This window comes from Denticeps clupeoides, chromosome 2 (assembly GCF_900700375.1).
Source record: "Denticeps clupeoides chromosome 2, fDenClu1.1, whole genome shotgun sequence".
NCBI lineage: Eukaryota > Metazoa > Chordata > Actinopteri > Clupeiformes > Denticipitidae > Denticeps > Denticeps clupeoides.
In genome coordinates this window covers 3,322,142-3,347,834 of record NC_041708.1, presented here as the reverse complement: position 1 = coordinate 3,347,834, position 25,693 = coordinate 3,322,142, and the positions used below count along the sequence as shown (strand labels likewise).

At 44.1% G+C, this 25,693-nt stretch overlaps 1 protein-coding gene across 11 annotated transcripts in view; it reads right to left on the bottom strand.

Annotated features, from left to right (window-relative positions):
- The window catches only part of srcin1b (SRC kinase signaling inhibitor 1b), a 54,612-nt gene that overhangs the window by 7,228 nt on the left and 21,691 nt on the right, over positions 1-25,693 (bottom strand). For 8 of the 11 annotated variants that reach the window (XM_028970885.1, XM_028970887.1, XM_028970889.1 and 5 more), the window contains 14 exons: positions 23,675-23,701; positions 15,652-15,847; positions 14,454-14,788; positions 11,779-12,593; positions 10,779-10,862; positions 9,726-9,766; positions 9,527-9,550; positions 7,848-8,008; positions 5,915-6,090; positions 5,683-5,813; positions 5,324-5,471; positions 4,871-5,222; positions 3,321-3,621; positions 370-512 (listed from right to left, as the gene is read on the bottom strand). In XM_028970885.1, the coding sequence (XP_028826718.1) occupies positions 370-512; positions 3,321-3,621; positions 4,871-5,222; positions 5,324-5,471; positions 5,683-5,813; positions 5,915-6,090; positions 7,848-8,008; positions 9,527-9,550; positions 9,726-9,766; positions 10,779-10,862; positions 11,779-12,593; positions 14,454-14,788; positions 15,652-15,847; positions 23,675-23,701 (2,934 nt within the window). The remainder of the gene's footprint in view (positions 1-369; positions 513-3,320; positions 3,622-4,870; positions 5,223-5,323; positions 5,472-5,682; positions 5,814-5,914; positions 6,091-7,847; positions 8,009-9,526; positions 9,551-9,725; positions 9,767-10,778; positions 10,863-11,778; positions 12,594-14,453; positions 14,789-15,651; positions 15,848-23,674; positions 23,702-25,693) is intronic. The other 3 variants (XM_028970882.1, XM_028970884.1, XM_028970883.1) reach the window with 3 other exon arrangements.

The following is a 25,693-nucleotide window of genomic DNA, read 5'->3' as shown; positions in this document are numbered from 1 at the left end:
AAGTGTTCAGCATAAACCTTCAGGACTGAAACCTTAAGTTTAACTTAAGTCTACGTCTGGTGGAGAGAAGCCAAGTGAGTAAAATGCTGCCATCATAGCAAAAGTCCCCCTGATTTGGAGAGACGCAAATGTCAATTTTTTCTTGGTTTATTACATAACATCACATGATATTTCATAATCCTGCGTCTTCAGTTTTGTTCTATAAAAATTGAATGAGTAGGTGTGTCTGAACTATTTGCGCAATATTAGTAACAATATTAGCTTCATTTTATTAAGATTAACGTGCACTAATAATATGTCATTAACTAAAAGGGTGGAAGGTTCATTTTAAAACGACGAGGACTAGTCTATAGTTTATGTGTGTAATACCTTTACACTCTTGGTCGTGACTACGACCTCCCCAGTGCGGGTGGTGGTGAGGCCATGTGCCGAGGGGAAACTCCGGCGGGGCGGTGGGGGCGGAGGAGATTTGGAAAGCTTCTCAGTGCGGTAGCGCGGCACCGTCAGCTCAGCTACACACACACACACACACACACACACACACACACACAGAGAGGGAAAAGAGAATTAACACCCTCAACTAATAAATATGCAACCCAACTCTCCTTTACTGTCATCTGACCTACATTCCATGCGCACTGAACACAAACAGTGATATCAGCACCACTGCGAGCCGCAGAAATCACATTAACTGCAGCCGCCGACTGCGCCGAAGGAGGATTCTACAGGGGCTCCAGGGGGTCTTGTGTCATACATCTTACATCTTACACAATAACTGGAGGACACCAGCAGTGGGTGATTTCTTTAAAATTTGAACTTTTTAAAGCCCTCTTGTAAGTTGCTGAGGAACACAGCTTCTGCCAAATGGCGTAAACGTGAATGTGGTAGCCTAGTGTGTAACACACTCGCCTATGAACCAGAAGACCACAACATTTACAGTTGTGGCATTTGGCAGATGCCTCTATCCAGAGCAACTTACAACGTCCGTACTGGTTACCATCTATTCAAGTTATTGGTTCTGTTTCACTAGGACCCCCAACTATGAATATAATCTTTATATTTCACTCTGTTGTAGTTTTTCTTACATTAGTCAGACTATAAGAAATTAAGTTAATCTAATTAAGTTAATCTAAAAAGTTAATCTAAATATTCTCTAAAGAGGAAGGTCTTGAGCTGCGGTTTGAAGGTGCTCAGAAACTGTGCTGTTCTGACCTCGAGGGGAAGTTCATTCCACCACCGAGCAACCAAGACAGAGAAGAGTCTAGATAAATGTCTTCCTCGTACCTTCAGAGATGGAGGGACCAGGCGAGCAGTACTGGAGGGACTGAGAGTGTGAGGTGTAATAAGGGCTGTGAAGTAGAATGGTGCTACTCCATGTTTGGCTTTGTTGGCCAGTATCAGTGTTTTGAATCTGATGTGTGCAGCAACTGGGGCCAGTGGAGGGAACGTAGCAGAGGGGCGGTGTGGGAGAATTTGAGAAGTTTAAAAACATAGAGGTAGACCAGCTAGAAGGGACTTCAGTCGTGAGATTACTATACGCTGATCAAGTATCTGGGTGGACTGTGTTGATAGATAAGGGAGGATCCATCTGATATTGTACAGAAGGAATCTAGATTGGTGATGTGAGTTGAGAAGGAGAGTTGGTTGTCTATAGCTACTCCAAGGTTGCGTGCAGTGGCATAAGGAGAAATCTGTGAGTTGTCCTGGTAAATAGCAAGATCAAGTACCAAGCCCTCAGGGACACTGTGTGGAGAATCTGCATGAAGCAGACATGGATCATTCCCAAGTCACTTGGTAAGACTGTCTTCCAGCAAGATAGGAAGTAAACCACTCAATTGCTGAGCTTCTTCAAGACAGACAGGAGTGTCTTGTGGTAAACTGTATCAAATACTGCAGAGAGGTAGAAGAGAATAAGAACAGATGAGAGAGTAGAATGACCTGCTCTGAAGTCAGATCCAGGGGTCCAGTTGGGATTCAGGAGGTTGTTCTGAGACAGATGAAATGATGGAAGATTGTAGACACAGCGCTCAAGGACTTTAAAAGGAACTGAGAGAAGAGACACTGGTCTGCAGATGTTGATGTCTGCAGGATCGGCAGTGGGTTTCTTTAGGATTGGAAGAACCCGGACTGTTTTAAAGGAGGTAGACACATGAGCAGATGAAACTGAACCATTCATGGCATGAGAAATGAAGGTACTAAGCTCAGGAGAGAGTTTGGAGCACTGTGGAGGGGATTGGATACAGTGGACAGGTGGTTGGGTTGCCTGTATACATGATTTGGATGATTTTTTCTGATGGAAGCTTTGAAAATGTTGAAGAGTCTTCAGGGTGCAGAGTAGGGTTTGTAGGGGTGGAGAATGTCTGGCAGATTTGCTCAATGTTCATTGAGAAGGGTTAGGGAAGAAAAGTCAGGGGGAGTTGGAGAGTTCAGTGGAGATGATAATATGTTTTTGAGGGTTGTGGGCCTCCGAACTTCTAGAACCCCAAACCCCACTTACTACCATCGTGTCCCTGAGCAAGCAACTTAAGCCTGAGTGTTTCCAGGGTGACTGTCCCTGTCACTACTGAATGTAAGGCACTCTGGATAAGGGTGTCAGCTAAATATCATAAGCTGAACTGTTAAAAAAAAAACCTTTTGTCAGCCAGTGTTAGCACATTAGAGTGCAGGAAACAGCACCACAGACAGCTCCTCTGAGTAAAGCGCCACTACGCACAGCCACAGTTGTTACTCGTGCAACTGATTGTATTAACAGGCTGCGGTGGTAACAGTGTAGTCGACTGTGCTGGATGAATGTGTGGTCTGGAATGTGTGTGCTAAAAGTCGCTGTGTAACTCGAACCCCCTAAGGATATTCCAGTGGTAGAATACCAACAGTTGGGTAAAGTAAATTAAGGTATTACCCAATATAATATTTAATATACTTGTTATTATTTAATATGTTGTTTTTATTTGTGACTATAGGCGTTTTTAGATTTAGCTACACAACTTATAATTTAATTAACTATATATTAACTATAATAAAGGTTTGCAATACTCTGCAAATTCCCTGAATCAAACTGACACCATTCAGGCATATTTACTCTACATCCACAGACAATTCACCTAGTCGCTAATTCACCTAGTGTACCATTGGATGAAGGAAACCTGTACCAACATGTGGAGAGCATGCAAACTCCACCCACAAAAAGTCTGAGCTACCTCTCACAACCTCTCAAACCATCACTAACCGCCATAACACCTATTTACTTAATTTAATTTCACAATCAGCAGCTCTCCCACATCACAGTGACATTGCATGAATTAGAATAAAGATATACACACTGGAGCCTCGGCGGGAGCCCGTGTCCTTTCCAGGAAGTTTGCCAGGCTGCGTTTTGCCGGCTTGGTGCTCCGGGGTGGAGGACGGACTCGGGGTGTTGGAGGTGGCCCCAATGGTGCCGGGCAGGGAACTCAGCTGCGGTTTTGGGGGCACGGCCGGTTTGCTGATCTGCTTGGCGGCGAAGTCCAAGTCCGGGATGGCCCTCATGAGTTCGGCCTGCGTCTCCTCCAGCAGCCGGTTGATGTCCTGAGCGCTGTATTGAGTCAGGCTGGCTCGCTTCTCCTCCCAGTCCCGCTCAGCGGCCTACGTATAAACACACAGCCAGACACGTCGTTTATACTGCAAATATTACTTCGCAATGTCTCACTACCTACGAGCATGTTTACAATCCTACAACACACACACACACACCAGAGATGTTCATAAGTCTCAAATGACTGAAATGAACGTTCTGCAGATAATACTGCATTGTATAATAATATCATCTATACTGTATAATAATATCATCTATACTGTGTAATAACATCATCTGTTATTATACAGTATCAAAATTGATCAGAACATGCACTTCAGAGGGCTATAAACATGAACATTAGTTGACTTACTTGGATGATAAAGATAATTTTGTCATATATATATATTATGTGCTGTTATTTTATGCATTGCTGCAATATTTTTTAGACCATATGGTATTTTTGCAGTACACATTTTGTACAATATTCATGTTATTGAATATATTTAGTGCATTTCTCACATGGGCAGCACGGTGGAAACTGAAATAAGTTCAATAAATGTAACAGTATTTTATGTAATTTGAATGAAGGAGTTGTACGGAATGTACTTTTATCCCCTCAGCGCTTGCCGTAGCCGGCAATGTCCTCTTGTGAGAGAAGGGTTTGGCGCATTCTTTCTTATAACGTTACATAAACAATTCCAAGATATGAACATTGTTTATGAGTTATGACTCGCAAGTCACAGCATCCAAGTCCGAGTGACGTCTCAAGTCGTTGAGGGCAAGTCTAAAGTCAAGTCACAATTCATTGTGTGACTTAAGTGCGACTCGAGACGAGTGTCAGACACACACACATCTACTAGTAAACATTGTTCTTTAATGGGTTACAATAAACAGTAGCTTAGACTGAATAACATTGCATTACCAGACATGACTGTGGTCATAAAATATAACAATACAACAAAAGTTTTTTTTTATGGGGCCTAGCGGCTATGGAAGCAGCCTCGTAATCAGAAGGTTGCCGGTTCGAATCCCGATCTGCCAAGGTGCCACTGAGGTGCCACTGAGCAAAGCACCGTCCCCACATACTGCTCCCCGGGCGCCTGTCATGGCCGCCCACTGCTCACTCAGGGTGATGGGTTAAATGCAGAGGACAAATTTCACTGTGTGCACCGTGTGCTGTGCTGCTGTGTATCACATGTGACAATCACTTCACTTTAACTTTTAACTTTAACTATTCGTTCAGACTGCAAATCTGCAGATATTAAATTTAGCTCTCTAAATAAAATGAAAAAGTGAACATTAAATAAAGAATTTTACCAAGCGCACTTCTACAGACGACACTTTGTCCAGGTCTCGGCAGCTGGACAGCTCGTCCAGGCCACTCCTCTTCAGTGTGCCCATCGAGGGGGGGTCTTGCTCAGGCTGTGGCACGTCACCTAAGCCGCCTGGCATCCAGTTGGCCAAGGCGGCGGCGCCTCCGAGGCTCGCTCCCAGACTGGTTCCCCCCAAAGAGGCCGCGAGGCCGGCAGCGCTCCCAATGTCCACCAGGCCTAGGGCGGGGCTGTTCAGGATGTCCAAGTCCGAGGCTTTACCGAAGTCCGAATCCATGCCTTTGGATGGCTGGCTGGATAAATCTTCCGGTGTTTTCCAGTGACCCTCTGTGACCTGTCTGTAGATGCACATACACACACACACACACAATAAATAATTCAGTCAACTGTCGTTGAGTTCTGCTCTTTGTGTGTGTGTGTGTGTGTGTGTGTGTGTTACCTCCTCAATGCACTCAGTGTGTCGGTGATGCTTCTGCAACGTTTCAGCAGGGCGTCCAGCCTAAGTGGCTCCTCCTTCAGAAATTTCACCGCCTCAACCTCCACCCGCAACACGACCCTCATCTTGCTCTGCAGACTGGGAAACTGATCTACACACGCACACACACACACATACAAAACACCTATTAACAACATCACTAAACAGTATAGCACATAAGTACACCGCATTGTCATAAAGCTGATATTAACATCATTTAGAAGCCACCAAATGCATCTGGCCAATGTGAAAATTGACTTTAGCCGAATAATAACTTGATACATATACATATTGTATGCGTATTGCACATCCCGAGTACTCACTCTTCAGGTCGGTGAGAGTCTCGCCCAGTCTCCTGAGTTCCTGGCTCTTCCGTTCCACTTCCTGCTCTGTCACCAGCTTGTGATTAAGCCCTGCCCCCGCCCGCATCTCCTCCACAGAACGTTCTAGATCACTGTGGCCCCAAAAATGTGTTTGATTAATCATATGCTTGGCTCCAAATTCCTGAACGGCCATCTGACGTGTGTGTGTGTGTGTGTGTGCGTATCCACTCACTGCAGCTGCTGAATAATGAGTTCCTCCTCATTGAGGTAGCGCAGACGCTCCTCCTCCACCAGGAGGCGCTGTCTCTGTAGAGGGTCTTCCTTTGTGCGTTGAGCGTCCATCAGACACAGACCCAAATCTGACTCCGTCTGCTTCAGTAGGGCCTGCACCGAGTCCTGGTTCTGCAGCTAAAACACACACACAGCAGTAACACACACCACACAACAATCCCCATTCTGCCCCTGCAGGTTGAAGAACACACACGTCAGGCTGGTCTATGGTACCGGGAGCTAGGACGCCACTAACCCTTTATCTTCACACATTTCTTCATCTTGTCAAGCTTCCAGTTTCTGGAACGAGACTTACTTTGGTTCATGGTCCACCACGACCGAGATCTTTTTAACTTTTTCTACAAACCCTTTCCCCCCCAAATGTTATAGAATCTTTGTTGGTAGTCAGAGCATCACAATGGAAAAAGGGCGTCGGGGAAGATTTTTGGCTTAGTGCAATGATTGTTTTCACTTTTCACGATGAGTACCACCCCGAAATTATTTCTGTCCAAGTATGAGCAGCTGTAACAGAGCGAGGTGAAGCACTCTGAAGAGTTTACCAAATGGGATTTGGTCAGAGCGATTGGTAACTGTGTAAAATGTGTTATAAATAAGTGTTAGTATGTATTGGAAATGGTTTTAAAGTGCAAATTAGTTTAGTACTTGATGAGTGGGCAATATGATTACTTTGAACTGTTGGAAAGGTTTACATTAAGATTATTGATTATTGTCTGTTCAGATAAATATTTTTGTCCAGGACTATAAAGACTGGCCCAAGTTTTCAGATAGGAGCAGAGTTGATTGGCGAATGGGAGAGGTTTTTTATTTATTTCAAAACTGTATTTATTGAAGTTTTATAGTTAAATATAATTTAATAAACCTCTGAATGGCATCCATTCCGGTGCCATCTTCACTGCCATCATCAGTGCTCTGCTGTCCTGCACAGGGGGTTCTTTATGTCCCCACAAAAAAAAAAAAAAACTTTTGCATAGGACTATTTAACTAATTTGTACTGAAGGCAACTGTATTCCTAATCTGACGGTAACACACAGCAAGCGAGTATATAAAGATTAATAACTACTCCCTGTTTAAACAGACATCGGCTCTAAATATTAAAACAATAATGCACCAATAGAGTGAGTCTGAGTGTGTACCACAGATTGAGAACCAAGGTTTTAGTGCATTAAAAATATCTAGAAAAACACAGAGGAGAAAAGATTTGTACTTGTAGTTTTAACTGATTTTCAACTGAGCTAATAATAAACATTCATCAATGTGAGCTATTAGTTTAAGGAATGGAACTTTAATGAGACGTTTCACATCCAAAGCATCATGGCCAGGACTGAAAGACTATCCTCAGGCCATAAGAATGCTGAACCAGGACATGCCACACCTCACGCTTCACACCCCAAACATCTGAATGATCACTGTTGTTATTGCACAATTAATGCACTATGCACTTTAAGTTGGTATCTCTGCACTTTTGGTACTTTATTTGACTTTACTGTGTAGGTGCAGTATCCATAGCCACTACCTAGTGATGTCTGTGTCTTATGTTCTCCTTGAACATAAAAAAATTGCATTAGAGCTTGCTCACTTTTTTTGCTAGCTTTATTCCCTTTTTTATTCTATTTTTCCCCTTGTATTTTATTTAACTTTATTCTTTATCTATGCACAGCAAAAACAGAGTGGTTCAGAATACATTTCACTGCATGTTGTCCTGCAATTACTATGCATGAGACAAATAAAAATCTTGAATCTCACATTGCAATGCATCTGAAGGCCTTGTAAAACCGACCCTACACAATCTTTAAACCAGACATCAGCAATACCTTGGCCTTGGTATAATTAGAGAACATACAGACATACACACACACACACGCACACACACACACCTGCAGACGGCGCAGCTGGCTCAGCTGTTTACGCAGCTCGGCTGCACTTTGCTGCAGGCCACTCAGATGGAGCTGCATCTGCAAGCGGGACACCATGATTGGCTGAGAGGATCCGGTGGGTGGGGGCGGCATCAGAGCCAGTGGAGCAGATGGTGTCAGAACTGCCAATCGAAACACAGACTTACGGTCACATGGCAGCACTTTTCATAACAGACCCTGCTCGTTGTCTACCAAGGCCACTGCTCAAAATGCTGATCTCAGAACTACAGGTCTCAAAAGTACTTGAATGTTATGGGATTGGAGCATGATGAAGCAATTTCATGTTGAAATTTGTCTAGAGGCCGAAGAAAGTATGAAAAAAATTACAAATCCATATAAATGAGTTGCTGGAAGTTCACACTTGTAGTCTACAGCTTTCCCAAAAATTGAAATGGTGTTGAATAAAGTACTGTAAGTATGTCTAGCAGCTGACTTGAAGAACACGGGCTCCCTGGTGAGATTTTAGCATTAAGATGAATGAATAACCATGACCCACATGCTTATAGCCTTTACCCGTGTGAATAATGCAAAGCAGCATAAAGTTATTATAAGTCATTTTTGTAGTAGTATTATAGTTTACATTCTTATTATTTGTTACTAGGAGTCAGAAATGCAGTCAGAACGTCAGAAAAACTTGGGCTCAAATGAAGATATTTGGAATCCAGGCCCAGATCCTGAAATTCTCATATAAACACATACACACACTTGCCTACTACCACCAGCCATGTTGTTCTATTAGAAATGAGGGAAATTGTTTGTTTAAAAGAAAGTCTAAAGTCATGAGAAAAGTCTAAAGTCATAAAAGAAGTTCTAAAATTATGACCCATCTCTTACAAAATATCTTATATGTGGGGTCATTCAATTAAAATGCTGATAATCTATAGTGGGCGTGGTCCTGGCTCCTCCCATTTTAAACTTTGTTTACAACATCATTACCATTCCTCTTTTGGGTGTCACAAATAATTATACACCAAATAAAAGGGCACTTTGTCTTATACAGCGTGGTGAAATTTAGGTCCTTGGTCTTGTCTCCAGTTTAAAATACATGCCCACACAAGATAAACAGACACACACACACACACACACACATGTACACACACACACACACACACAGATGCAGGTTGCATTCATCTCTACCCGGATGAATGTTGTACAATACAGCTGTAGTTTCTTTCCACATTCACAGTTTCAGAACCACTGCAGTGCATCACACAACCAGGGACTGATCCAACCCCAACGGGCACATACTCCTTCACGGGTGCACAGCATCTCACCCACACGCAGCATACGATGCCGCCACGAGGATGGATATCGCATGCAAGGGTCTCTCAGCCCTCCTGGCTCCACCACACGACTCCTCCTCAATGTTCTCTATGCCTCTGAGCCACAGAAGACGCCACAAGTTGCTGGTTTTCACAAGCACCATTCACTGAAAACATTCCCAACATCTAAGACAAGCACACACACACACACCATCCACTAGTCCAGTGGGGACATTTCATCGAAAAGGGAAAACTGAAAGAAGATTCCTGAACTCAAGCAGCAGACACAACAGGACTGGCAGGAATCCTTTCAAGACACACGAGGGATTCAAAACAGACAGACAGCATCCCCTCCACAAGGGACAGACAGACAGATACCTTTCCTCTGCCTAACCCGTCCAGCTGCAACACAAAGCGGGACAGCAGTTACCACAGAAGAGCCGGAAAATGACAGTTCGCCCTGTCCGTTAGTGCATTCAGACCAAAAAAAAAACAAAAAAAGCGTTTCATCAGCGTGAGATGTGAGGTGTGTGGCGGACGCGGCTGATGGATTTAAAAGACTGTGACGGTTCCTCACCCTCTGTGGCGGAGCAGTCGCTGGAGGTCTCCGCCTTCTCTCTGAAACACACAGAGGGGTTTACGTTCCGCTCTCCACCCTCCTTCTGCGTTTATTAAAGCGTGCAATTCTTCCATCTGCTATCGGTTCTGCTGGGTGGCTGTCTGTGTCTTACACAGGCTGTACAATTCAAGCTAAAATATAAGATCTTAAAAATCTTCATATATGGACAAAATTGTGGTTTCAGCAAACAAAAAATACATAACCTAACCATACTAGTGTATCTTAAAAATGATGGAAAATGTTATTTGTTTTGATAATTTCATTCAAAAATGTACTGAGTGTATAACTGTTAAAAACATGATTGTAAGTAATAATCAGGAAAACAGATACAATATTAGCACTGATGTTTTATTGCTGTAAATGTAAATGCATTACTTAATTGTCACAAATGTATAATTTTGCAATCTCAGAGAATATCTAAGTTTCATGTATTGGGGTTGAAGGGGGAATGAGGTGCAGGGGAAAACAGGACTTCGGGAATACAAGGATTGTATTAACTACAAAACCAAATGGGCACGAGGGCTAAAAGTAGGTAAATAAGGAAGAAAAAAAAAACAGCAAAAAGGCATGTGTCAAAGCGACAGGGGCAACTCAAGCACCGCAGTAAAGATGTCCATGTTAATGCCACAGCCACGTCTTGTGGCGGCTCTCTGCGCTTAAGAGGTCCTGATTCCTCCTGCTCAAGTGGCATCAGCTGTGAGGGATCAGGACCCATTAATCAGCAACCTTTGGGTGTCACACTCAGAAAATATATAGCACAAAAATATTGAAATTTCTGTTTTGTTTTATTCAGAATTTTAAACTCTCCCCCAGAACTTTAATCTTTAATGGTCCTAGGACACCATCACAATATCATAATAAAGCTATATAGTATATTATATGAAAATATTATTTTAAACTTATATTTTATATAACATATATGAATGTTTACCTTTTTGAATGAAATAACAAAAATCCCTTTTTTTCTTTGAAATAAAAGGGCTGTGCATTGTGGGTAGTGTAGTCTCTTACGGGCTATCGGGTCCCCTGGACAACACGCTCTGGACGAGCCCTGTCAGACTGGCAATCTGCTTCTCCATGGCCTCCATCCGCTCCCTGGGGAGACAGACAGACAGGAACGCCCACGGACCATGTGACAGAAATCGGTTTCGCCTCTTGTCTCCGTAAAAGCTAAGCAGCTACGGCATTCAGGGATGAGCTGCTTTGACTCATTTCGCAGTCGGCTAGTCTAATGCAGTAATCAAATGAGAATTCAATTAGTTGGATGTTACGCCAAACATGTCTAACGTGTGCACAACAATTAGCATTTTTACAAAAATGCCAATTAGCCTGAAACAGCTGCTAGAAACAATTACCAAATAACTCATAATTAGAACAAATATGAAAGCAATACACTACAGGCCAGAAGTTTCGGCTTGTTCAAATTTCTATGAGATGAAAACATTAGAAACACAAGAACACAAATGTAACTGACTGGTTTTCAATATATGATAGCTCGCAAAACATTAATAAGCCACAAAGGCTATTGGGTGTGTCTCATGCATATTTATATTCACAAGTTGATGGGAGGTTTATTGCTAAAATGTTATTACATTACTTTTACACTTCAACAAGCAGCAAGTACTACTGCTTTGACCTGTAGTGCATATATAATTGTATTATAACACATTCTAAAATATTATAACATGTTTGTAATTCACCCTAATGGGCATGAGAAACATATTAAGTTTGATAATATGAAAAGCACATGCCTGGTGTGAAAATAAAGCTTTGCAATATAACTAAATTGCATATTTAGTCATATGCAATTTTTCCAATATTGCATATTGGCCAATATTGTAAGTACAATATTCCAAAGTACAAAATTCAGATTCTTAATCACTCCAGAAGTAAATTGCTATCAGTGCATCTATTGTTCATTTCTAAAATAGCCATTGATATCTGTGGAATATTTCCACGTCAGGACCATTTAAACCCTGTCATAGATGAGGTTTGAGGTTAAAGAATTGACCTGGTCTCTGACTCATTGCCAGGCAATGGAGAGCTGTATCCTGGGATGCCCCCTGCCCCGTCTCCTCCCGAACCCCCCAGCACACAGAGCTGCTCAGAGCCTGACCCCGAGCCAGATTTGGGGTTCTCTACAAACACCACTCCGTCCTTCCTGAAGATCTGCCTGGCGGGAGAGCCCCGCCCCGGCTGGGACGTGTAGGAATCCCTGCCATCGGGCAGTTTCTGTGGCGAGGCTGGAGGGAGGCTCCGGAAGCCGATGGTGGCGTACGGGTCGGCATAAAGAGGACCTCCGGGCCTGTAGAGGGCGCCGTCCAGTTCGGACTGCAGTGCGGCGGCCGAGTAGGAGCTGAGGGAGCGTACCGAGCCGCGACGGTACAGGGGGTCCCGCATGGCGGCCAGCGCCTGGGGGGAGGCGATGCTCAGGCAGCCTTCATGTACAAGTGCATACGGGTCGGCGTATATGCTCTCGTTCTTCAGCAGCACCACGCTCTTGGAGGACGACGTCATCTCCTCGTCAGGCTTGACATCGCGCCGCTCTAGGATGGCGCTGGGCGACGGGCAGAAGCCCCCATGGCCGTGTGCGGGGCCCTGGGGCGGCTGCTGCAGCTGAGGGTTGTTACCTAGACCGTGGGCAGGGTGGTGAGGGTAGGGGTGCGGTTGGGAGTGAGGTGTGCCAGCGTAGGACGAGGGACGGCCCCCGGCGTAGGACAGGCGGGCGTGGGAGCGCGATGGGGAGCCTGAGGGAGGAGAAGCGGAGGGGAGGGGCGTCAGGCGCTGCGTTGGGGAGGAGTCTCGCGACGAATACACCAACTCCCTCTGGAAATAAATATGCAAATAAACAAAAACATGATTACTACACAGTTACTACAAGTTAGCAGAATGCACGTAACACCGCAGTATTCAGTTCATGTTGCATTTTAACAAGTAGTTTTTTTTTTGTATGTTCTCTCAATGTTCTCTCAATGCTTCACAGCCGGTTGCCTTAAAAAGTTTTCCCAACTTTTAATTATTTTACAGTGTTTTGTATCTAGGATAAAAGTACCTGTCTTCTGCTTAGTGTATGCCCATCTACATCGTTGTGTATTTACTGTGTACTGTCCTTGTACTGTGACAGTTGAGCACTGTCTGTGTGTGTTCGTCTGTGTGTGTGTGTGTGCTTTCCACTCTATAAACCTGCCTGACAGACGTCAACTTCAAGGCCGTGCAAAAGTCCATCCATCTATCAGCTCATCCACAAACATACCAAACCACATATCAGACACGGACACGAGAGCATAAAACGTTCTCTACCACAGCGAGTTTTTTTTCTACCTCGTAACACAAGTGAGAAGCGACTGCTACGTTCCCAAAGGCTGACTGGACGACAGTCAACATTCATGAATATTAATCGAACTAATTGCTGTCGTACTAACAAATGGGAATACGGCGTCTCTCTCTCTCTCTCTCCCACCAGTCGTTGTTTCCAGAAAGCTGCGACTTTGGTGGGGAGTCTGGCAGCAGTCCTTGCCGTATCCGTGGTGGGGTCCCTCTCTCGTTACTCGCTCCTACTGTCATCGTCATCATCTAAGCTCCATCTGACGTAAAGGAACACGTGCAAGCACCGGATGGCGATGCCAACGCCTGATCGTAACAACATGAAAGGTTCGGAAAGAAAACAGCGCGGAAATGTGCTCCAATAAAACAATATATTGACCTCTGGACAGCAATGTTGGACAATAAATTAAGAATGCTGTTTTATCTCTTTTTTTTTTTTTTTTTTAAGAAAATAATTATGGTATCCTGTGTAGCCATCACGGAAAAACAACGTCTCATTACGAAGAGAAATTATGTCCATCGTAGGATAACATTATGTCGTGATCTAGAGATAACGGCGTAGCCATCGCAAGGAAAACAATGTGATCTCCAGGAAAATCTGCGGATTCCTCATCATAAAAACAACTGTGTTGTTGTCTCCAGATCTTAAGATATCAGAAGAAAACAATGTTTCGTTGTCTCAGGATCGCATCATGGGGCAACGGTGCACCGCTATCTTGAGATTCTAAGAAATCTTAGTGCTTCCACAGAGAAGACATCTCCTCACCTTTCAAAACTAATGGCACAGACCCACCCATGTAATTCAAATGTAATTAAATATAACCCGCCTTATTAAAAGACATTAAAAGACTTGTGCCAATATCGAGCTTGTGCCAGTCTACACATATTGTGATTTTGTGGGATTTTTAGAAAATAGGCACCATTAGCTGATCAGCGCGACACACGCTATTCCATGAAGCCATGAAGCCCTTGTTGGTGGTTGGATCAATCTCCTGGCATCCTCTCCAACTCTCCAGAGTCTGAATCTCACGTCCGTTTGTCTCTTGCAAGATGTGGGATGCGCTTTTGGCATCGTGGACAACTAAAATCTCTCTTCTCTCTCGCTAATTGAATAAATTCCGTAAAAGCATCTGTTATGGCCAACCGACTCTAACCAGACACACACACACACACACACACACACAGCAATTTACTGTGCAACGTATTAAAAATAAAAAAAACGAGAGTGTAAGTTAGTATATACATAAGGATAGACGGGTGTGTGTCTGTCCTAACCATGTCCAATCCACTGGTGGACTTCAATCAATCTGCAGAAACATCTCAAGCATGATCATGGGAAACAGGAGGACCACACACGCTCACCCGGAGGTCCCCGTTAGCGATGTGCGCGTGGTGCGCGTGTTGGGGCGTGTGCTGGGGGGTGTGCGTGGCGTAGTGGGCCTCCCGGTGCGCCGCCTCCCTGCAGTAGATCTTGATGATGCAGCGGTCCTGGATGTCGCGGGGGTCCTCCAGCTCGTAGAAGACGTTGCGCGCCTCGTCCTTGATGAGGATGGCGGTGCTGGGCGAGCGCAGCGCGTTCATGGTGAGCTTCTGAGGGAACATGTGCACGATCAGCGCGTGCAGCGTCTCCATGCTGGTCAGTTCGTGAGTGATGTGGACACGCCGCGTCTCGTCGCCGAACTGCAGGATCAGCACGCCTTCACCGGCAGAGGAAAACATGGACCAGACAGAGTAAGAGAAGGGTGATGAGGAGGAGGGAAGAAAGAAAGATGAAAGTTGGATCGACCCGGCAAAATGCCAAGAGGACAGAAGGAAAAGAAGAAAGGAAAGGGGGGAGAACAGATGGAGACACAGAGTCACCCAGTGGAGTCATGAGTCAAATGCAAATGCACTCATCTGCACTCTCTTCACATTTACACCTCTATTTCTACCCGTCCCTCCCGTTTTTTCCTCATCCGCCCGTCTATCCTTCCAGTCTTCATTTGTGTCTAGCATCATTTGTCCACCCATCTCTTATCTTTTCCTTCATCTATGTGTCCACCTTCTACTGTAGTCATTCATTCTTTCATGCAAAAATCCCTCTTTCCAACTTTTTTATCTTTTATCCCATCTATCCATCATTTTTCCTTTCCAATTACTACTCATTCAATCATGCATCCATCCAGCCATTCATGTTTTTTATATTTTCATTAATCTATGCAGAGTTTAACTATCCCACCCTTCCATCCACATCATTCACTCATGAATGCATTCATCCTTCCCCATCATTTGTCTTCCCCATCATTGTTTCTTTTCATTCATCCTTGGATTGTTTAACCATTCATACCTCCTACATTCTTTCATTCAGCATCTTTTCATCCATCCCTCCATTCATTCAACTAAACTCAGTCCCCGCACATCCAACCCAATCACTGGCTGGGTGTCGGCCCGAGAGACAGCAGGCTGACACCTGCTCTGGGTTTTCAACCATCCGTTCATTTTCATGGATACAAACTGAACCAGGAACGGGCTGAGGGCGTCTCTCGGCCCGAGACCCGGCGCCCACCGCATGAGGGCAGACCTGGCGCTCGGAGCTTGGTCTGGCTGGGGGAGCGTGCCAGCGGCAGGCTCTGGCGCAGGCGGTTCATGCGGTTGAAGCCCAGGGGGACGTCCGACTCCGACATGGTCTCCAGGCTCTCGGCCGACGCGAACGACACCCGGCCCGTCTGGTCGGGCAGGGAGCACGGAGACGCCTGGATCTGCCGCGGAGTGCGAGCCTGGGGCAGGAGGAGAAGCAGACAGACAGAGACAAAATTTACTACCACAAAAAACTAATTCCAGAATACACCCTCAGCTCTGAAAATTCCATATATCTCGAAAAGAGAACGAGTGCATGGAGAGATGCCCAGCATGCTGTAATCGTGTCCTGGTGTCCACCCGCGAAAATGGCCTCTGAGCGTCTACAAAATGCCTCCATGCCATTCAGACCAGTGGAATGGCGCCACTTAGGCGTTCCCATAAAATGGCGGGAAGTAATGAGAGGACCATCGACAGGACATTGACCATTCGACATGAACCCACACGGTTCCACACAAAGCACCGGGGCCGCGAGGAAAAAACTTCCCGTTAGTGCTATTTATCTGCTGAATGTGGCTTTTTAAACAGAACATTTACCAAAGACAAAGCAAGTTTCCAAAACCATTCATGAAGATTTATCTTTAAGGAAGAAAAACTGGCTGATTACAATATAAGCCACATATAAGCTGTTTCTTATTAGCAACCGGATGGTTTGTAGCGGCATTGTAGGTTATGCAGTTATATGGCCGATATTGACAGACGGGCTGCAAAGTTTAATTGAGAGCCACTGAAAAACTCTATTAAAAGGGCTTTGAAACCAAATTACCGACAATCCATAAAGAGAAGAATTTCCCATCCCATTCCATAAATACTCCAATAAACAGACCTACAAGTCCTAGCTCAGAGTAGATAGAAGAAAACACAAACAGCTTGAATAAATAAATATATATATATATATATATATATATATATATATATATATATATATATATACATACATACATACATATATATATATATATATATAATATATATATATATATATAGATATATATATATATATATATATATATATATATATATATATATATATATATATATATATATATATCTATATATATATATATACACATATATATATAGAGAGAGAGAGAGAAAGAGAGAAGAGGGGCAAGGAAGACAAGATCCAAGCTGCTGTGGCCGGATGTGGAGATCATTAAAAGCTCTGAGATTATTCAGCTGTTGCCTGCTTCTCCCAATTATCCCACCTGAAACGGATAGAGCGCCACCGAGAGGGAGCTGGGGAGAAGAGAGAGAGAAGGAATAAGGGGAAAATAGAAAGAGAGAGAGAGAGAGAGATTGGGAGAGGAAGAAGGTATTCTTTCACCACCTAATTAGCTTTATTTCTACTTGGAGCAGATGTGCAGAGGCCGGAGACAAACCCAGATGCATGATGGGAAGGCAGTGTGTGTGAGTGTGTGCTTTTGCGATCACAGAGAAGTTGGGCCTGTGAGTGTGGATCTGTTTCAACTTCACAAAATAAGGGCCATTTGGTGTATCTGCATGTGTATGTGTGTGTGTGTGTGTGTGTGTGTGTAGACTGTTGTCCTGGACCTTCAGTGGCTGCGAAATTGAGCTAATGACACAGCAGCCACAGAAGACAGCACAAGAACCTCAACACACCACAACAACACATCAGTAAACCTGTAATCACTGGTGTGGCCCGTGTGCGTGTTTCGTTCTGTAACTCCGCTGCGCTGGTCTGTAACCGGTCACTAACCTGCATCATGAAATGTTTATATGCAGAAAGCAGAATGAACGTGACACGCTTGGATTTGATCTTTTCTGATTAACTAACAGTCATAATTTATTCCCAGTATTATTAATCTGTTATACATTAGAACCCTGACCTGCGCTGCATATGATCCTTGGCCGTCCTTAACATAACCCTGCCATCATTTCACAGCTTTTCGTTCCTAGTACCACTGCAGAACAGAAATATCTCACATGCCAACCATTTTCCCCATTCAGATTTTTCACATCAGCTATACACCCCCTGTGACTCCAACAGTTCACCGAACACCAGCTATACACCCCCTCTCCGTGGTCATAATGTTGTGGCTGATCGGTGTGCATCACCCACCCTTTAACTAACGTGCTTTAGAGAACAACACCCCCCCCCCCCCCACACACACACACACACACACACACACACTTCAGCCCATTACTGAGCATTAGCTGAGCTCGTCAGCACTCAGCAGCAGAGCAGAACCTTTCACCAAAAGGTGTGTTCACAGAGACGACGCAATTAACGCTGCTCCAGCAAAACACACACACACACACACACGCACTGTTTTATTCAGCTACAACAAGTAGATCATCCCACATTCACGCTAGACTGCAGCATTATCAAACGCCATCCATATCGTCTCCAAAGACACACACAATAAAATAATCATAAAACAATGCCCTCAACCTCGATTCTCGGTGCTTGAGGCACCAGAATCCAACAAAACTAATATTACGACATCTTTCATTTTAGAGATTCAGAATGTAATGCTTGTAATGCCCAATACAAGCGGCGGTGGAATTAAAAAATGGGTTTATTAAAAAAAAAAAAGGAATAAACTTTTGTCCACTTCTCCTAAGCTGCGAATCAGCAATAAGTAGACTGACTAATCAAGAAGATAAATTAGTAGGTCAGAGCAACTAGGAATTAGTAAGACGCACATCTTCTTTACTCACTTCCAGCATCCTGGTCCCTGTTTGGCGAACCCCTGAATCTGACCCTGCGTCTGTGAGTAAGACAGCGTAAGCCTCCCTCCGCCTCCGATTGGCCAGCAGACTCAGCGCTGGCCAATCACGGCCCAGGGAAACGGGTCCAGGCATGACAGTCGAGACAGTTGTGGACAGCTGCGGACCCTTCTGCCCTCTACACTGAAAAAACGTGGAGGGTCGGTGTTCCCTTCCCCCAAGAAGAGCTCCTACTTTCACGGGAATTAGGGGTCCGGTGCCACGGCATTCCGTTCCGGTGTGCACAGTAATCAAGTCATGCAAGAAAATGAACAACTGCAAAGACATATTACACAATGTGCCATCTAAATACATTCAAATGATCTGCCCCATGTATGTATCATACATTATATCAAAAAATACAATCCTTTTAACTACGAACTATGATTTTTTCTTTTTCATCAAACAGTGTCAAATAAAATTCAATTAATAAGTCCAAAGTGTCAAAAGTTGTATTAGAATTTTTTAAAAATGGAAAAAAAGAAGCCTTTAATGTAGTGGTGTCATTATTTTTGTACATTACTGGGAAATTAAAGCCTTGCTGGTTTCTGCAACACTCCATTTGCCACATCATTTGTTATTCCAGGGCATTTAAAAAATCTCAATGGTGTCTGGCATTACCCATCGCTCTAAAAAGTAAACTCCATAGGTGGCTGCCAGGCTGATTTCGTAAATTGAAATGAACTGAAAAAGGCAATTCGCACCATTTTTCTTCAGCTAAAGCCCAACTGCTCTCGCATTATAAGGGCATTTTAACTGTCTGCAGCGCTATTAGCTCATCAGTCACTTAACAGCAGGATTTACAAGCTCCTAAACACTAATGAATAATTCACCACATGTAATATAGCTTGAAAAAAAAAAAAAAACTAATTACTGAACCGTTCTCTTTGCCCTGGAAATGTAATGAGAGGCAGAAGAGCCATCAAGCAGAGAGCACTTGTCCTGCATGCATATGATGTGTGTGGGAGATGAAAAGATGCAGGCGGGGGGAGAGAGTATGAAAAGTATGATTTATATTACCAATTTTTCCAAATCTTTTTTTTTTATATTGCTGTCTTTTTCATCGATGCAGTAACCTTGAGCCACAGACCGAAGTATTTTTGACCAAATTGAACCTACAAAGGCATCATTTGATCCAGAGTGGACAAATCAATCAATGGCAACACATGTTTCTACAGCATGGTTTAAAGGGGTTTCTACTGCAGAAGGACACTGGGCAAAATGTGGTGAGAAATTGAAAAAGAGAAACTTTCTTATAGTCTGACTTACAGTACAGGCCAAAAAGTTTGGACACACCTTCTCATTCAATGTGTTTTCTTTATTTTCATGACCATTTACTGCTTTTCACACTCTTGGCATTCTCTCAATGAGCTTCAAGAGGTTGTCACCTGAAATGGTTTTCCAACAGTCTTGAAGGAGTTCCCAAAGGTGTTTAGCACTTGTTGGTCCAGCTCACCCCAAACCATCTCAATTGAGTTCAGGTCTGGTGACTGTGGAGGTCAGGTCTCCACTTTTTGTTAAGTACATAACTCCACATGTGTTCATTCATAGTTTTGATGCCTTCAGTGAGAATCTACCAACGTAAATGGTCATGAAAATAAATAAAACACGTTGAATGAAAAGGGGTGTGTCCAAACTTTTGGCCTATACCGTATGTAAAGAAATATACAAGAGAGTGAATAAAATGAGTTGGCGTCCTAGTGAACCAGAACTGATTAATTGAAGGCAACATGAAAGCTTTTTGTAAGTCGCTCTAGATAAGGGCGCCTGCCAAATGCCACAAATAGCATAAAAATGAAAAATTGTGCAAGTATCATGATCCTTTGGACATGTCCTGTAAAATATTGAGCATCAGCATGACTGTGGCCGATGCATCGTGATGCCATGTATTCCTAGAGAAGCTTCCTGAAGGTGATTTTTGGGATTCATGCTGAATCCACTGTGCGTGCATGTGTGCGTCTGAGTGCATGTGTCTCTTTGGGAGTGTGTATGCATGTGTAATTCAGCTCTGATCCCATCACAATCTGGTCTGGCCCTTGGCCATTCGGTAAGAAGGAGGAGACTGCACACGTCAGCAGTCCGTCTCTGCCTCATGTACACAAGAGCACAATGAACGCAAACATGTAAATGTGAGCAAATACAAAATACGTCTACACACATCAAGTCTCCCCGACACACACCCACTGGTGGCAATGATAGTGTTCAGTAAATCCTCCCTATGCTCTCGGTGAATAAACTCTCTTCTGCTGATCTGCAATATGAACTGTAGCCCAGATTACTTCAGCTCTGACATTATTCTGCCTCATTAGCCTGTGTGAGAACGTTTATGGCGTCACATCGCTTCGACATTACTAATAATCATATTTTTTCATGAAAGTGTTGCCAAAGACCATGAAGTGGACAAACGCTATGGCGAATGCTCCTTTAAACCTGGTCAGATAAGCAGAACTTAATACACAGATCCTGCATGAAGAGCCTGAGGCTGTGGCCTAGACGTCCCCGTGCTGTGAGATACCAGTGAACATTCAGATGCTAAATGCAGAACCAAGTGCATGCATGCGTGTGTGTGTGTGTGTTATGCAAATTAGCCTTATGAGCATGCAGGCATATCGTACAGCGTACAGCCTGTGTATTATCTGCATTGGGACGTATGTAAGATTTCCAGTGAAGCTTGTTAGCCATTGCTAACTACCGGCATCGTTCCTTTTGTAGTTCCTTTACGAGCACACCATAAATTCATTTTTAGATATTTCTTGCACATCTTTATCATATCAAGGTCAGTCTTATTCTCTGTTTCTGTTGTTGAGAGAGAGAGAGAACGAGAGAGAGGGGAGGACTTAGAGGTGCATTACATTATAAGTGGGCGTGGCAGATGTCTCTTAAAGAGAAATGAATGTGAGAGTGCGATAAATCCGTACGTAGTGCAGTGGGAGAGTGCGAGTATGTGTGTGTGTGTGTGTGTGTGTGAGATGCGGGGAGGCAGTGGAAGGTGCTAAATGAATTTATGCTAATGCTTGAGTCATGTGCAAAAAAAAAAAAAAAAAAGATAAGAGAAATAGAGATGTGAGAGAGGGAGGGGAGAGACCAATCAGCTTATAGCTGGAGGAAGGAGGAAGGGAGGGAGAGATAGGAGAAAAGAAGCAATGAGGACTGAATAAAGTGAACATGTGTGAAACTCAACATGAAAGGAAACGAGACAAAAGAGCCCCTGGTTACCCAACCATCCTCACAGCAGAAAAAAAAAAGTGCTCTCAATGAATTCTGGGAGCCGCTCTCAGCCCTTTATTCACATATTTTGAGAGATGCCATATTAGAATGAGATGAATTATGCATCCAAACACTTAAATTCAGCATATTTCGCAGTGCCAGCTGTCAGCTCGTGCAATCCCATGTGATGCAGCGTTAAAAAGAGTCTGTGGAGAAGGGGATAAAAAAAAAGAGAACATTCCGGAATAACCCATGCAGAGCTGATCACAGGTATCATGTTAACGGGCCCATCGTCATTCAGCAGGGAAGTAAAAGGAGAGTAATCGGAGCTGTGCAGCAATAAAAAAAAAAGCCTGTGCACATTTTTGTCTTATATTTTAACTTCTCTGTTAACTTTCCAATTAATTAAAGGTTCATTTTCAGTAATAAATAGCATGTTTTGCAAATAATCAATCACGGTTACAATAAATTGGAATGACTCCTGATGAGTCACAATGGCATCATGTACTGCCAAATGTCTCTCACTTGCATCACTTGCAGCTTTTCAAGTGCCAGCCAGTCGAATCAATTAATTTTCCTGAATACATTGGCCAATCAACGGCTGGTTGCTGCTCCTGTGCTCCCTGCATGGCGGACACACCCACCCTCAAATTTTGACAGTAAACAAAACGCAGCTTTGTTAAGGTAGTTACTTATAGTGTTCACATTAAAAACTAAAAAATTAATTGCAGTGAGTAACAAATAGATTTTTTCAACTAATCTGTTTCATTGTTTTTTATTGGACTGCAAGGCAATCAGTCACCTAAATGGCAGCCAATCACATGAGGGAAACAGCTGGCCCTGTTGCAGCGTCATGTTTTCAATGTGGCTCTGGCTGCTAATATTGAATTAGCTAATGAGTAATGGTTAATTAGGCCTCTTAATTAGCTGTGGTTGGAAGATGCCATTAAATATTGAACACACAATATCCCGAGAAGCAGGGTTATCGGTTTTAATTCGACTGTGTGTGTAAAGTAACAGCACAATGATGACCTTGAGTGAGTGTGTGTGTGTGTGTGCGCGTGTGTGTTTGTGTGTGTGATCAGATTAGATAACAGGGACGTTCTTTTCCCAAAGTGGAGCTGGGTATCGTCTGGAAGGCATTCACCGTCTAATCAGCTCCACTCAATCTGCAGCATCTACAAACTCTGGAACATGCTTTGTCATCAGAATAAGCATTAAAATGTACACGTAGATATACCAAAGCATCTCAAAATAGTAGGAAATGGATATAAAAGGAGTTTCGTCTGCCTAATTTATCTAAAAATATATTGCCATTCCCATGTCTGTCAATACACCACATGCACAAACCTCTTTTTTTATTTTCTTATGTAAGTCCAGAGGACACCCTTGACCTTACACTAGCAAACAAGTTCCGGTTACAGAATATTTCCCTATGTGTAAAAAATAAATTTGAATATTACATACAAGCTATCGTCCAAATACTTGCTAGGTTGAATGCTAGGTTGGGACCGAAGAGTTGAAACCTTTAAATACACTAGTACATACAACAAAGGTGACAAAATATGGGCATATATATTTTTTATGTGTGTGAAGTGATTGTCACATGTGATACACAGCAGCACAGCACACGGTGCACACAGTGAAATTTGTCCTCTGCATTTAACCCATCACCCTGAGTGAGCAGTGGGCAGCCATGACCAGCGCCCGGGGAGCAGTGTGTGGGGACGGTGCTTTGCTCAGTGGCACCTCAGTGGTAGCTTGGCGGATCGGGATTCGAACCGGCAACCTTCTGATTACGGGGCCGCTTCCTTAACCGCTAGGCCACCACTGCCCTATATGGTAATGAGTGCAAAAAGACAGACAGCTACGTAATTAAAGAGGACATCACTTACGAGCAGTGATTTCCAGACTCTCTTTTCAGGAAAGTCAAATAGACGGACGGGCTCACACACACACTCACACACCATGAATCATCAAGACGGTGTCGGGTGGATGAAAACACACATATGTACACATGTACTAACCTTAAAACTCCAGTAGTTGGGCTGTTGCTATGGAGAGAGAGGGAGGGGGGAGAGAAGAGAGAAACGGGTTACCACGTTTTCACCACTTATTAGGACAAACAGCCCCCCCTCGCCGTGACAACCGGGAGAGTGGGAACCAGAATCCTATATCGGGCCTGTTTGCTTTTCACAGCTACGGCTGGGAAGTGGCGTTAAGGCTCCCATTACGGAGCTGGCGAGGGGAGATTGGGCCGGACAGGAACATTAACTGGATTCATCGCCTCCCAGAGCCCGGAACCAAGGAGATTAAAAGTTCTTGTAAAGAAACTTGCTTCGCGACGCACACATCGAGCTCCAACCCATCGCGGGGAGATGCGAAGGCCGCTCGCTAATTACGGCGGCGACGATGGACTGGCGACTTGCTTTGTCCTTCACCGCAGCGGTAATTGTGTTGTGATTGGACGTTATTGTTTTGCCCGTAATTACCTCAGCCTCCCAATAAGGATACACACACCCAACCCATCGTGGCCATTTACCGAATTACTGCGCATTGAGCCTTACGTCGGGACTAAAGACACAAAAACACGCACACAGAGGATGCAGCGCAGAAGCTTCTGTTTCAGACAACCATTTGGCTTCCTTCCCGTAGCTAAAGGCAAAGGTCATGGACATCAGTAAAGATCTGTCGGCTGTGTGCCGGGGAGCTCTGGTCTAGACTCCGTTTGGAAGCCATGTTGAGAGCACGGCCGAAAAAACACCCCAGATGGACAAGGGAGCAGGTCGGCCACGGATCATTAGGAGCCGGTGAGACGCGAATGGCCATCAGGTCGGAGTGGCCCACTTTGTGCTGCGCGTCCACCTTGCTGAGCTGCCAACGCAGCGCCAGGACAAAACCTCCTGAGGACATCTCTCGCAATTTAATAACAACTGGCCTCCATACAAGTTCCTTCCAGTCAATCACTGACACACAAAGTGTGTCTCAAATCAGGGCAACATACAATTTTCTAAGCATGAACTTGTACATTTAATAAGACCTAGAACGCTTGAATTAAAGCGCTGATAATCTGCATGTTGGTATTGGTAGTGGGCGTGGCCAGTGACATACCCTGTGTACAAGGGGTATTAGCGGTGTAGAGGACGTTGGCAAATTAAGGAGAAAGGGAGGAGCTTGAAAAGAGGGGATTTAAATCGTCCAGAGCCTGTCAGTCATAGATTACAACACATTCAACGTGTCTGTGATAGGAGATCATTTTTTTCTTTGCAAAAGGTGAACGTGAAGTGATGCACTGCAGCACAGCACACGGTGACACCACAAAATGTGTCCTCTGCTTTTAACCATCACCCTTTGTGAACAGTGGGCGTGTGTTGGGCAGTGTGTTGGGACGATGCTTTGCTCAGTGGCACCTCGACGGGCCAAGATTCGGCAACCTTTTGATTCCGGGGTCGCTTCCTTACCCGCTAGGCCACCACTGTTCCTGCTGATTGCTATCAATGATCCCCACCACAGGAGGGCAAAGATTAGCCTACATCTGTGAATCCAGCCAGGCTGCTCTTTTGTCACACACAAATCTCAAGAGCCAAGTCATTTGAACGCTTTGGATGAGACGACCTATACCGGGGCAGAGGTGCCGGTGTGAATCCCGAACTACCACGATGCCACACCCACTGAGGTGCCACTAAGCAAAGGACCATCCCCACACACTGCTCCCCGGGTGCCTTTTACAAAGGCGATGCACCGTGTTTTAGATTGAAGTCACTTCACTTTCACCTACTGGGGTTAGGGTTAGCTTTAGGTTTACCTGGATTTCACTGGGTTTTTAAGTCACTCAAGACAGTCCAGTGTACGAAAGAGCCAGTGTTCCAATGTCTACGAATACAGCCACATTCCCTGCTTGCAGCTGCCTTCTTCAGAGGAGCATGATAAAGAGCAATTTTTCCATATCTCACTTGGTCTGTGCATTTTTGCCATAAACATCTTGATGCTAGAAAGGACCTTAATGGGTCCTTTATCTGTTTATTAGACATTAAACATGTGAATTT